Raw genomic sequence first — 15269 nt, forward strand, 5'->3', positions numbered from 1 at the left:
CGTGGGGGTTGTGAGGTTCGAATTTGGTTTATATACAAATTGTTAAAATTTATTTAAATTTCAAATTGGAACGCTCACTCGCACTATTGGTAGTTTTAGCCTACGTTACGGCGCGTGCGCAGCGCGGGACGTGACAGTGTATTGTCTATTACAAAACGAATCAGGCATAATTCAATAAAATAATATAAAACAAAAAATGCTGTGCATCTGTTATTTCCTTGTACAAACTTTGGGACAACTTAATACTTTAATAAAAACGATTTTTAATTTGAAATTAGACTGAAAAAATTTTGATTAATGTGCAGGGTCTGGACATTTCCAGACATTATACATACATGCCTACATGTTATACACACACACACATGTACACACATACATACATATAAATATGTTTCGGAAATATAAATGCGAGAATTGCACAAGGTAGGATAGTTGTGAAAATAGATCGGTGAAATTTAATGTTTAAATTTTAGACTTTAATATAATTTAACCAAATATGAATGTATATTAAATCTAATCGACATAACTTAAAGTTATGTGATCTGTACTACGAAAATTGTTTTTACGTTTTTTATTACATAACTTGCAGAGTACCAAACATAGAGTTGGAAAATAGCAGAGGCTTATCTCATCAACAAGTTGCAGTATTATATGCCGAATTAGTGGAGCTAACAAAACAATTACAGGGAGAAGTAATGATCTTTGAATTAACGCAACATGTTCAGAAATATTTACATGAGAATAATAAACCAAGTTACAGTAGCTTTTATGAAGAAATGGTTTCACGACGTCAAGAAAAGATCGAATATGAAATGTTGGAAAAGCAGTTGAAAGAAGATAAAGAAAGACAGGTTAGATACGTATATTATATAAATCATATTGTAATAAAATGAATAGCTGAGATTACTGTCTAAGTTTATTGTCCTACATCATTCTGTACTGCAACAACCTGTTCCTTCAAAAGGGCAAATTATATGAATCAATGAATATAAATAAATTACTACATTACAAGGATGTTTGACCTGCCAGTTTTATAAAAACACATAATTTTAAAAGATGCGATTTTTTTTTAATTTTTGAAATGAAATGAATGAAACGACTAAAACATATTCTGTAATTCTCGTATTCTATCTATTATAAAATTAATAACTTCTAAAATAATTATCTTTGTTATGATTATAAATTGTCGTAAATTAAAAATTAAGAACCACGAAAGTTTAACTGCCATATGAATATGAGAAATCTTTATTAATTTTAATTTTTATCATTACCTTATTGTTTTTACAAATTATTTTTGCATTATGATAAAAATAAATATTTTGGTATTTTGAATAGTTTTGTTCAAGGATTCTATTATAGAAAATAAATTGAATATGTGTATTTGAAAATATTGTATAATAATCGCTGATTGTAAAAAATCATAAATATATGTCGAAGCAATTGTATATAATTTGTTATTTTTAAAATTAATACTTTTTTCACAATCTTTTTATATTAATTTTAATTTATTAATCCAACAATCTAATTTATTTTAAAGTAAAATTACATATTTTTCAATTAATTTAAATTATCCATTAAACACGTACAAATTATTAAGTGTAGATACAGCGAAATTTTAATATTACATTTTATAATTTCATATAAGGACATAAATAGGGTGGGGTAATGACTTTAATCACTTTGAATATCTCTGAAGGAAGCCATAATAATTTTCTTATAAGCTGAGAGTTTCCGGAGATTTCGAGATCACTTCCATTTCTTTAATTACTTACCGATACTTCTTTAAGTACATCGTTATTGAAAAAAGGCAAACGAATCAAGCGGTAAATTTGACGATCCTTCGACATTTTCAACTGGCAACGATTCGATATGGAGATTTAAAAACACCAAGCAATGATATAGAGTCAAAATTTGTCAAAAATATCCTACAATGCCTTAAAGACTAAAATATGCATAAATCTAGATAAATTCACAAAATGGATGAAACATCTTTGTTGTGCTAGTATGGACTCTTCAGTAAGGCTCACCTAACAGACCTATACCTTAGACACAATGAGAGAAGAGAGAGAAAGTGAGTGTTTCGTCCAAGATCTGCTATGGACTCTTCAGTACATCTTTGTTGTGAAAAGCTCTTCTAGATCGAACGTTAATTCGTAGGATAGAAAAAAGGGCATATGAAAGCCAAATACAAGAAGATCGAGTAACGGATTTTATGTAAATGCAAGTGGAGTTTATAAACTACATCTTTTTATTCACAGATACGAGAAACCGAAAGCGCTCAAACATGTCAAATGAATTACCCGTTGTGTCCAAAACTAGGAAACAGACTTTGATGAATTGCAATGTATAATATTTGCTGATTGTTTGTAAAATCATTCCAAATCCATTGTAAAAAGTTCAACTGGAAAAATGAACTTGCAGGCGAATATCGTTATTAGCATGCAGTTGTGTCTCTCATAGAATATGAGCACTGGATAGACTAAATACCGATTATGATGTCGACGTCGTGTACCTTCTTGAAAATACCACGAACTGCTTCTTTCAACCGAGGAATCAGAAAATAGTAACAAAATTCAAAACTTTGTTTCATCATCGTACGCTAAGAGAAATCTTAGACTTTCCTCGCACTGATTTGTTAAAAAAAGCTTGAGGCGATATATTACCCTTTAATAATTATTTTTCATTGGAGCGATTCCTAAACAACGTTGTGAAGAAAGAAACCATAAAGCAAGAAACAGGGGTGGAGCATGTTTCAAATATATTCAGTATTACTGGGGTCAAAGAAATAATTGCCACAATTATTCAGTAAAAAGTGTCCGTAGATAAAATTCAGAAATGGTCTTACCGATCTGTGAATAAATTGAAGATAAGGTACAACAAACGGAAAATGAAATGATAAAAAACAGCGTCATCACCAAATCAGAGAAGAAACCGTTGTTAGACAAAAAGAAAACCAAACACATTAATTTATTACTACATGCCGGAAGTCAGACACCGTGTATATAATTGCAAGTTAATACACTGAAACTCTACTATGAACAAGTGTGCCTAAAACACCTTAAGAAAATGTCCTAGGTGAAGAAATGTATCCTCGACAGATGCGAGTAATTACATAAAAAGGTGGTAAGTAATAGCTTCTTAAATAATTAATTATTTCACTGTATGTATACATATATATATATTTGTTCATACATAATTGTTATCAAATTTTTTATATCAACCCGACTTAAGAATTGGACAATGTTTGATGTAGTACATACTTGAAATGAAAGATACTTAGAGGATTGCATTTCAATTAATCTTATCCGGAAAATTGTACTTTTCCACTGATAATATTTTGGTGAATGTGACATATCAAATTTAAAAGAACTAATTCTTCCGATTCATGTTTTGTGTTTATCTTATATGTATACATATATCGTAGGACTAAAAAATATGCAAAGATATATACAAGATATTACACACAATTGGTTTAAGCTATAAATCTAAAATAGTAGAAAATAGACAAAATTAATTGAATGATGCATGACTCGGTGGATATGTCCATTTTGAAAGTGTAGGCGTTCTGAAGATTTTAATTATACATAACTAGATATGACTGTAATTTTTGTACATAATTTATTATACAAATCAAGATGCATCGTATTAAAGATAAGAAAAACGTAAACATAAGAATACAACGTTACTTTTTTCGCGTTTGTCGTACCATAAATTCTATAAACCTCGTTAATGCCGAGGCTCTCTCACACGGTCTCGCTGGCGTAAATGGTAATTTTAATAATAATTATATTCGTCAATTTATAAAAAAATCTATAAATTTTCATTGAAAAAACTTATTTCGATAATATTGCAATTACAATTATTTTAATTAATAAACATGGCAAGTCAAACATCCTTTTACCTTTCTTGTTTTTAATGTTCAAATTACAATTTCTGTAGGCTACTACTATTCTACAAATATAGTTGTTCTAATCATATTATTATTGATCATTTCAAAAATATATCTGTTTTAATGCAGATATTGTATCTACAAAAATAATTGCAGGTATTGCAGGATGAAATCCAAAAAAGGCAAGAAGCTTTAAAAGCTGAACTTCGTAATCGGAAAGAATCTATTCGCTTATATTGTGATCGATCAAATAATCCTTCTCAATCAATACCATCATCTCCACAAGAGAGATCACGGATTTATTCTCGACGAAGATGTGCTAGTAGTTCTGAAAGTTCTGACGGTTTTCTATGCGAACATAGGGGCACAAAATTATTACACTTTGACCATAATAGAGGTATATATTTTGGTAGATAACTTTAGTCTGTTGTCTCAAACTTGTGTATTAAAAAAATAATTCAATTTTATTAATTTTTATAACGTATAATAATTATAGGTGAACGACAAGTGTACAGAGCAAAATGTATGGGTCATAGTACTAAGGGATCAGTCGTTTATGCAGGTGTGGATATGACAACTGGAGAATTGTTTGCAATTAGTGAATGGACATTAAAAGTAAATAATAAAATTGAAGAAAATAATATTCAACATATCATGAAACAAGTAGGAAGTTTAGAACAAGAAGTAAATCATTTACATAAATTACATCATCCAAATCTTGTACATTATTTAAATATGAAGTATCTGCAGGAGGAAGATGATGTACTTATTTATGTTCTTCAAGAATTTGTGGTAGGTATAATGATATTTAGTTATAATGCAAACCAAAGGTACAATATTTGTAATTATAATTATTTGAATTAATTTTTCTAAAAGTGAATAAATTGAAGAACTATGTAAAATATAAGGGACTCGTAAAATTCGTATAATGCGGATTCGTATAACATCACACTCATAGTCCATATACATAATACATGTGGTTCGTATCATATAAAGCTGTTTCCTATAACGTGGAACCTATCCCTTGCGTTATACGTAGGCCCACTGTATTGTATGAAATATATTTCCTGAAATAAGTTTCACTTGTTAAGTTAAATAACTTAAATTTTATATGTTTAAATAAACTTTATTCTACAGCTATCTTAACATTTCAATATTTATGATAAAGTTCATTTATTTCGAAAAAATTACAAAATTATTATATCTGTAAATACAAATACATACATACATTTTCTAATAATAGCAACTTTTATATAACATAATTTGATCGTTCCAATAATATGAATTGATTTAATTTGTATGATTTAATTTTTTGAAGAACTAAAGTTTCATGTATGCTATCATATATGTTAATTATCGGATTTTAGATAGGTACAAGTTGCTCCTTTTTTTTACTGGAAAATATCGCAGTAGACATCGATTTCCTGCGATATTTGGCAACTGGCATCCTTTCTGCTTTACGATATCTCCATGAGAATAATGTTGTCCACAAAGATCTACGTGATACCAGTATCTATATTGATAACACAGGAGTAGTTAGATTATCAGATTATTCTTTAAATAAAAGATTGTCTGATATTTATCAGACATGTACAATAATCAAGCCTGAACCAGATTTTCCGAGTGTACAAGGCAGAGGTGGAAAAAAGGCAGATATCTACCGTTTTGGTGTTCTTATGTTTTCTTTATTAAAAGGAATCATAGTTTCTGGAGATAAAATTGATCCAACAAAAATTGTACAGGTGTGTTTCTCTACATACAGAATACAAATAATCTGAATATTTAATATAAAATATAAATAAAAAAGAAAATTAAATATAGCTAAATATACAACATATAGAAAGAAATTATTATAATAAAAAATATTTAAGGGTAACCAAAAAGACTTAATTTATTAAATATAATAATATTTATTGTACTCTAGACTACATGTTTATTATACGGACGTTATTTGGCATACTTCACAATTTAAATGTAGAGACCTATGCCTTTATTTAGTAAACATACAATCAATTTCACTTTACTGTTTGGTAATAAAGCTTTATAAATGTGAAATGCAGACGTTTGCTAATAAGTAATTATGCATTTTATTTCAATAAAATTTTAAATAAAAGGTTTAAATAAGAAATTACATATTAACAGACTCTTTATTTATTCTACGCTTCAACTTTAACAAAAATTGATAATATCATGTATTTATATGATGTATGACGTATACATGTTGTTAAAAAATTCCTATTATCTCTGTTTAATTAATTCGAATAATAATCAAATGATCTTAGATATAAAATACTAGTTATATTATTTTGTCTTCAGACTTGAATCTGTTCATTATGTACATTTCGTAAACAATATAATTTCCACAGCACGCCTATAAATAACCAAATTAAATACTATTTTAAAGCAAATGATTTCTATCTAAGTATAATTATTTTAAATAAATATTTAAGTAAGAAGAAACAAATGAATCACATTTTACTCATTTCTTCTCATAAAGGAATCAATTTTTTAATTGTTTTAGCTTGATCTTCAAGATTTCTTATTAAAGTGCCTTATCAATGATGAAAGAAAACGTTGGTCAGCCGAACAACTATTACAACATTCGTTTATAAAGGCGCCTTTAACCCATGCATTATCGCCCCCAAAAATACCACGGAGAGATGAACAAGAGAATCATGAACCAGAAGAACCAGATACAGATATTAGACAATATGTACCTCCATTAGGAGGTCAATTAAGAATTACGAATGAATTCGAAATTCTTGAATGGCTTGGTAGAGGTGCTTTCGGCGATGTTCTAAAAGTGAAAAATAAATTAGATGGTGGAATTTATGCTATTAAAAGGATAGAATTGAACCCAAAAAATAAACAACTTCACAAAAAAATTACCAGAGAGGTGAAATTGTTATCTCGGATGAATCATGAAAATGTAGTACGATATTACAATTCATGGATAGAAAGTGCTATAATAACTGATGCAGTAGAAGAACGTGCATCCATGACATTTTCTGAAAAAAAGAGTCCAGAGCTGCTTAATGTAATTGTTATATCTATATTATTTTATTACTTAATTTTTTTAATTTGAGGATTCCTAGATATTTGAATTTGAAATTTAATCGTTAAAATTTTATTTTATTTTCTACTTGTTTTCCTAAACATTGCGATAGTCTGTATTTGTTTCATTTTTGAATAGTAATATAATATTTAAGATTTTAACTTAAGATTTTTAGTAACTAATTTTTAGTAACTAATTTCTTAACTTGTAGTGTGTTACATACCATGTAATGATTTATAGGAAACTACTTTTATATATATAAAAGTACTACTTTTATATAAATATTAGATTGTCCCAAAAGTTTCTTTCGTTTTATAAGGAAATAATTCGGTTATTCTATTCTAACAAAATGGATCACACATAATTTAATAAAATAAATATTTTATAAAACAAAAAATGTTGTGCATTTATTATTTCCTTATAAAACAAAAGAAACGTTTGGGACAACCTAATAATTAATTTTGATATCAGATGCGATTGTTGATTAGTCATGATAATTTCGTGAATAATTTTTCCTTTAATCTGTAATTATCTTTTAGCATTTAATAACGGATGATATTGAAAAATTAGCACCACCAATACCAATACACGAGGTTGAATGGAATGTTTCATACAGATCTCGAACAAATACAACACTTCCAGCTGACAGCGATGAGGATAACAGTGATGCGTCCAGTGACACTGACAGTGATGAAGATTGTGCGTTTTTGTAAGAGATTCATTTTTGAAATGATGATTTGTAGGTGACATATCTTTATATTACAAAAATACTTTCTCATAAAAATAAATCATGAATTTGGAAATATATAAAGATTAAAATTACATACATTTTATTCTAAAACAAAAATATTAGTGACAGAGTTGTTTACATTCAAGAAACAGATTCTTTTTTGAATAGATATATAAATAGGTGCGAAATTTACGTATTAAATGTTAAAAATCTAAAATTAACAAACAAATTAACAATTAATTTCCATTCAATTATACATTCCAGAATTTAGAAAGCATACAATAATTTATTACTTTATATAATTAATTCATTGGAATAAAAAAAATGAAAAAATTATGTGTAATTGAATATACTTTAAAGCATAGAATAAGATGTATAATTTTTGTCCATAGGAACTTAAAAATTAAGCATATCGAAGTATATATTCACAACATATATACATATACAGGGTGGTTGGTAACTGGTGATACAAGCGGAAAGGGGGTGATTCTACGCGAAAAAAGAAGTCGAAAATATAGAATAAAAGTTTTTCGTTTGAGGTTTTGTTTCCGAGAAAATCGACTTTGAATTTTCGCTCGGTACGCATGCACTTTATCGCGTCTCGTTATAACAGATCTCACTGTAGATCATTGTCTCGATGGAAAAATTAGAAAAAAAAATTTTTTGTTCTATCTTAAATTTTTTTTGTTCTAGAATCACCCCCTCTCCGCTTGTACCACCAGTTACCAACCACCCTGTATAATTTATATTAATTGAACCTTATGTTATTACGAGTAATTTGTAACAAATTTTCCAGAATGCAGAATCTTCTAAGAATGGATTCTTCTGATAGCATAGAATTTGTAGGAGATACAAATTATCAAGCATCTGCATCAAATATAAAAAGTGATGAAAATGGGGATATGAATGAATCAAAAGAAACAGTCAGAGAAATTCCATTTATGTATATTCAAATGGAATTCTGTGAAAAGAGTACTCTTCGGACAGCAATTGATAATGGAGTTTATGAAGATCAAGAAAGAGTGTGGAGATTATTTCGAGAAATTGTGGAAGGTCTAGCACATATTCATCAACAAGGAATGATACATAGAGATCTAAAACCAGTAAATATATTTTTGGATAGTAATGACCATGTAAAGATCGGAGATTTTGGTTTAGCAACTACAAATATACTTTCATCCTTTGTACAAACAATGGAAACTGATAAAGAATCTCAAGGTTTTGAAAAGGGTAAATATCTTCACAGCGACGATTAATCTTCTTTATGTACTATTCTTCTATAGGTATTTTCACGTATATACAAGGTGTTTGGCTACAAGTGTAAAAATATTTAAGGGGCGATCCTTGAAGCTAAAATAAGATGAAAATCAAAAATAAAAGAATTGCGTTTCCGGCTTTGCTTTTTAGAGTAGGCAGGTATAATGTTTAATCTACGATGTTCCTTTCCAAACGTCAACAACGTGGTTTACACGGTTTACAAATGTCACAATCCTCTTCTCTACGACTTGTACGAGGTAAGCTGCCGCCCATGTATCGTTCGATTTGAGCATCTCTGTGCACTTCGCTGCTTAGGCTGATCTACTTTATCTTTGTGTAAGGATATTTCGGCTAATTTTTAATTGTTAATAACTAAAAACAAAGCCTAAAACGTAATTTTTTTCATTCTTGATTTTCATCTTATTTTAGCTTTAAGAATCATCCCTTAAATTTTTTACACCTGTAGTCAAATACTCTATATATAATGTATTATGTAATATATTTCAGGGATTAGTTTTGGCACAGAAGATGTTGGATCTCTCACAGGACAAGTAGGCACAGCACTTTATGTAGCTCCAGAACTTACAACAAAAGCAGCAAAAGCTATTTACAATCAAAAAGTTGATATTTATAGTCTTGGAATAATATTGTTTGAAATGTGTTACAAACCTCTAACTACAGGAATGGAACGAATTAAAGTTTTGCTTAATTTACGATCGAAAGAAATTATACTTCCATCAGAAATACAACAAGCTGATATGTCACGACAAATTCATATTTTACGGCATGTAGTACATGAATATAAAATGAATTAATTTAAAATACGTGTTAATTAATTCTCGATTATTACAGGTGGTTATTAAATCATGATCCTAGTCAACGGCCTACTGCTCAAGAACTCCTTTCTTCGGAATATTTGCCTCCTGCACGACTTGAAGAGACGGAATTGCAAGAAATGATCCGGCGCACTCTTTCAAATAATCAAAGCAAAGCATATAAATATTTGATTTCATGCTGTTTTACGCAGGAAGTTAGTCCTGCAGACGATATTACTTACGATATGAATTTACCTAGTAGGGGACATATTAACTTTATTGCTTGGAGAAAACATCAAGAAGGAGTTAAAAGCAAAGTAATCGAGATTTTTCAAAGACATGGTGGTGTTTACTTAGGAACTCCTCTATTGATACCAAAATCGCATCAATTCTGTAGCTTTTCAACTTCCAGTGTAAAATTAATGACTCGTAATGGAAACATTGTTTGTATCCCTCATGATTTACGCGCTGCGTTTGCAAGATACATAGTATGGAATAATGTACCACATATTAGAAGATATGCAATTGAAAGAGTCTTTAGAGAAAAAAAGGTATGATTTTACTAAACAGTTTATATCATCATAAAATTACTCTATTAATACGAGATGTTTATTTCTTATTGTATTCTAAAAGCAATTAAGGAATAAACCATTGATTTTTTTAAGTACTTAAATATTATATAAGTTAGCAAAGTTTCTATATTTCATATTATTTTTAGGTATTGGGCTTTCATCCTAGAGAACTTTACGAATGCGCATTTGATATAATAAATCCTACTCCTGATAATCTTCTAATGGAAGGTGAATTAATATACATTGTCTGGGAAATCATCAATGAATTACCTCCATTGCAAGAACGAAATTTTACTATTCGTTTGAACCACACCTCTTTACTACAAGCTGTATTAATATATTGTGGAGTAGATAAAGAAAAATATCAAGATATTTATTCAATCCTTCGAGATGCACGTGATGGAAAATTTACAAAGTTTCAAATACAGACGCATTTAATAAGTTTATGTTTGACTGATCAGGCTATGGAGACATTATTCAATTTGTTTGAAACGGAAAGTTCTGTTGCTAAAATTCATAGTGTTTTAAAAACAATTACGCGAAGAAAAGGAGATGCTGCTGCTTTAGCTAGAGAAGGACTGAAGGAAATTGAGATAGTTATGGAAAATATTGAAACACTTGGAGTAAAGGTAAAAATTGCACTATATTAATAAAATCATATTTAAAATATAACTAAAACAATTATTTGTGATTAAAGAAGTTTCTTTTGTTACATATATCATCCTATAATTTTTATTCTAAAGGTAAACATACAAATATTATATAAAGGTGTAATAAAATTTGAATTCTTTCTCTTTTTTAACAGTGGCCTGTACTGGTTGTACCTCTTCTAGTGCACAATATAAATCAACATAGTGGTATAATTTATCAAATTACCTACGAAGTTAAGCGGCGTAAAAAGAAAGGTGGAGAAGAAGTAATAGCAGCAGGAGGTCGTTATGATAAAATGCTTTCTTCTTTTAAAAAAATTCTTGAACGTACAGGAATGGCCAGTAAAGAAATTAAACAATATGGCGCAGGAATTAGTATCTCACTAGAAAAACTTGTTTCTGCAGTCTCGGAAACTTCAGAATCTTTAGAATGCAGATACGGTATCGACGTTGCCATTTCTTGTATGGGCAATCATCATCGAGAAAAGGAGATGATCGATCTCCTAAAAGAATTATGGAGTCTTGGACTCAAAGTTACAATTTTAGATCTGGTTTCCCTTGAAGAAATCCTTGAATATTGTCGAGAAAACTCTATCAGTCACGTTATTCTTTTAAAAACCGGAGAAAAAGGGAACATAAGAATTCAAAGTTGGGAACGTGACAGGTATCAAGAAAAAAGAATGAGTAATCAAGAAGTTGGAGAATTTTTTCAAAGATTAGATAATTCGATACCTGTTCTAAATAGATCTGAAAGCAAAACAGTAACAAATGATTGTTTTTTGAGTAATAACAATCCAGTTAATGTCAATATTAATTTTATTTTATCCGAAAGAGACAAACTTTCTGGTAGTTCTAGAAGAAGTCTAAAAAATTCTATGGTTGCACAGATGTCTACATATTTCCAGAGGATTTCACATAAAATTCCAATTGAAATATTTGCGTTATTTTTAGAAATGAGTGTTATAAGAACAATAATAAGTTTCTTAGAAATTGATGAAGAAGACCAAGATTTTCTAAAAAGTATACAAATTATCATAGACAAGTAAGTTGTTGTTATTATTTATTACTTATTTATTTATAAAATCATATCAAAAAATGAAATTTAAAAAATTAATGATCCTTAATTTGGTCAAATTTCATTTGAATGCTATAAATTAAATTCTGTTTCTGTATCTGTATATAAGAAAACGATATTATGTATAATAGAATAGAATTTCTGAATTGCATTTATTATAGCACAAATTTATAATAATATTTTTAACCCTTTGCCGTTGGATATCGCTATAGTAGCGTTATTTAAAATCTGTCTTTAAAGTCGGATGGCGTCACTATGGCGATATAATCTTTTTCTATGAAGAAAAGGTAACATAGGTATATTGAAGAGATATTGTAAATATTTATTATTTTTTACCATCTCTTTTTAAGTATTTCTAAGAAATCTTGCAATTTAGTTTTTAAAAATAATTTCATTTGAATATCCAGTACATTTTTGTATTGAAGAAACAATTTGTAATCAATCTTGTGTACTAAGGAAGGTAATTCAAGATATTCTCTGATATTCTATGTGCAAGATTACAATATTTGATGTTAAGTGTATTTTATCAGTATAATCCTATTCCTAAAATGATTCCTAAAAATGACAAAGAAGTATAATAATGATTTTCATACTATTGAAAGTGATGGTGGCTTTGAATTTGAAATGTATGATCAAAATATGAATATTTCTAATGTAAATAATGATAGTGAAACTAGTGACAGTAATATAATTTCTGCCAAACAATGAAAGATAATAAAGGCTGAAAGTTATAATGAGGATGGTGAAAATAATAAAGAGGAGCATGCAGAAGAAATAGAAGATTTTGGTGAAAGTAATGGAGAATATTACAGAATATTAAGACAATTTGCCATTTACTTTTGATTTTAAAACTTCTCCATGAACAGTAAAAGCACAGGTACCACAGAGTATAAAAAAATTATTGGATTTTTTAAAGTATATTTTATTAATATATTAATAAAGAATATAGTACAAGAGATAAATGAGTATGCAAAAAGGAAGATAAGTGAAAAGCAACTGTCCAAAAACTCAATTTGGTATTCGTGGGTGGATGGGACATGAAAAATTTATAACTTATGTTGGTGTAATCTTAATATGGAAACAGTGCCATTTGCATTCTCTCAAATTCTCTCAAATTTTTTAGACATTACATCTATACATCAATCTTTCACAAGGCAAAAATTTGAAAATCTCTACTTAAAAGGTAGACAATTTTCTACAATATATCAACACAAATTTTGCAGAACATACCTGGTAAAGGTATTTGTGTACATGAATCTGTAGTAAAATTTAAAGAGAAAATAACCTTTGTAACATACAATCCAAACAAACATACTAAATGGAATATTGATAAAAATTTACGTATTAACGGATGTGGAGATTGATTATGTTCATTCAATCTTACCCTATTATAATAGTTTGTTAATTAAGAAGCCGCTCACGATTAATTCTCGAATTACATTGACGTTAGTTAAAAAATACTAATTAACATTCCAAATGTTGAAAGTTATTTAATAGAAGCTACTTTACAAGTATGCCACTTACTGATGAGCTGAAATTAAAAATTCATTTAACTGATACTATAATGAGAAATGGAAAATATTTTCCAGCTGCTATTAAAGAACTTAAATTTTTGGGAAAGTCTACTGTGGCATATAAGAGAAATAATACATTACTCTGCGCGAAAGCGCAAACGAGTTGTAACTTTTCTTATTACCTATGATGAAGCAAGAAAACAATCCATTAAAAGAAACATATGTTGTGATGATACAGTAGGTATAACAAGGCCTATTATCGCTATAAATTATATGAAAAAAATACGAGCAATAGATCGCGCTGACCAATATGCACCAACTTACTGTTTCCTCAAGAAATCGTTATTTTGGGAAGGATATGGAAATGTATATTATCAAATTGTATGTAATATATAAAGCCATAAAATAAAATAACCATGAAAAATCGCTAACACGTACAAAATCTATAGAACTACTAATTGCAAATTAGTGGAATTGTTAGAAATACAATTAGTAGAAAATCTTCGGCAAGGCCGTTCATCTAGAACGCAACCTTCAATCTGATATGCAAAAATTAAATTAAATAATACACTCCATATACTTCATTCAGGAAGTAAACAAGATTGTGCAGTAAGTTCGATCAGAAGAGTCCTAGGAGGAAGATGAGAAACATGTACCTATTGCAGTACTTATACTCGGAAACTCCATATCGGTGATTGTTTTAACAAATATCACTGATTAACTTCTCTGATTTAACAAATATTACTTTACAAAATTAAAGTTTTTTAATTTTTGTACACTATAAGTAATATACAATAAAATATATTTGTCCCAAAATAATTTTTTTATGTCAAAAGTGACATTAAATATAAACTTCAATTAATTGATATCACCAGAAAAATATGCCGACTGCAAAGGGTTAATACCTATTTAAAACTAATTTACAGATTTTTGTTAACGAAAATTTTTGTCTGCTCTTTTAGACATCCAAGACATAAAAAGTACATAAAGGAGATATGTGAAGAAATGCAAGAAGTAAGGAAAGAGAAACAAAGACCTGTATTAATACTATATAGTTTAATCAATAATCAATATATGACTCTCTTATAAACTAAATTTTTCTACACAAAACATGAACATATGAACATGAAATGTCATAGACGGAGAAATTTGTAACTAAAGTTACAAACTGATTTTTAATAAAATAAATCATTCTTTTTTACATTCATTCATTTTTCTGAAATTTTTTGTTTCTGTAGACCTTTCTTTGTCTTCCTTTCAATAAAGCTGCAATGAAAGAAAGTAAGATAAATATAAATATTTTAAATACATACGAATATGATTGATTGTTTATATCTTCAATTTTATATGTTATTATAATTATACAATATAATTAAAAATATTTTCATTTTAATTACTGAAAAAATTGAAATAGAGGAAGGTGTTATAAAAAAATATTTGAGAATAAACTTGTTTATAATTCATTCTATGATAACCAACTTTCTTCTCCATTTTTATTATTACAAAAATTATTAAAAATTTTCCATTCATTGTAAGTAAGTATATATGTACATGTATACTTACATATTATACAGACATGAGTAAAGCTCTGTATAATATGTATAAGCATATCTTTTCGCGGAAATTATAGGTTATGCTCTAGAACAATATAATACATAATATTACATGTAATAAGCGTAACAAAAAATTTACGAAATATTTTAATAGAAAAA

The 15269-nt window shown here is 28.4% G+C and overlaps 1 protein-coding gene and 1 long non-coding RNA gene across 4 annotated transcripts in view; one reads left to right on the forward strand and one right to left on the reverse strand.

Annotated features, from left to right (window-relative positions):
* Nucleotides 1-14764, forward strand: part of LOC117239300 (eIF-2-alpha kinase GCN2) — a 30120-nt gene extending 15356 nt beyond the window's left edge. Inside the window, exons 3-14 of one of the 3 annotated variants that reach the window (XM_033504790.1) lie at nucleotides 590-851; nucleotides 4046-4286; nucleotides 4386-4681; nucleotides 5257-5631; nucleotides 6411-6926; nucleotides 7484-7653; nucleotides 8471-8904; nucleotides 9439-9715; nucleotides 9784-10297; nucleotides 10465-10947; nucleotides 11124-12010; nucleotides 14520-14764. In XM_033504790.1, the coding sequence (XP_033360681.1) occupies nucleotides 590-851; nucleotides 4046-4286; nucleotides 4386-4681; nucleotides 5257-5631; nucleotides 6411-6926; nucleotides 7484-7653; nucleotides 8471-8904; nucleotides 9439-9715; nucleotides 9784-10297; nucleotides 10465-10947; nucleotides 11124-12010; nucleotides 14520-14646 (4582 nt within the window). In that variant the 3' untranslated portion in view covers nucleotides 14647-14764. Of the gene's footprint in view, nucleotides 1-589; nucleotides 852-3024; nucleotides 3124-4045; nucleotides 4287-4383; nucleotides 4682-5256; nucleotides 5632-6410; nucleotides 6927-7483; nucleotides 7654-8470; nucleotides 8905-9438; nucleotides 9716-9783; nucleotides 10298-10464; nucleotides 10948-11123; nucleotides 12011-14519 lie in introns of those variants that run through there. The other 2 variants (XM_033504792.1, XM_033504791.1) reach the window with 2 other exon arrangements.
* On the reverse strand, nucleotides 14696-15231 carry LOC117239304. The gene is made up of 2 exons (XR_004494410.1): nucleotides 15121-15231; nucleotides 14696-14823 (listed from the first exon to the last, which is right to left on the reverse strand). It is a non-coding gene; the product is annotated as an uncharacterized LOC117239304 (long non-coding RNA).
* Nucleotides 15232-15269: the final 38 nt, after the last annotated feature.

The sequence above is a fragment of the Bombus vosnesenskii genome, unplaced genomic scaffold (genome assembly GCF_011952255.1).
Source record: "Bombus vosnesenskii isolate JDL3184/JDL3185 unplaced genomic scaffold, Bvos_JDL3184-5_v1.1 scf7180000013913, whole genome shotgun sequence".
Lineage (NCBI taxonomy): Eukaryota > Metazoa > Arthropoda > Insecta > Hymenoptera > Apidae > Bombus > Bombus vosnesenskii.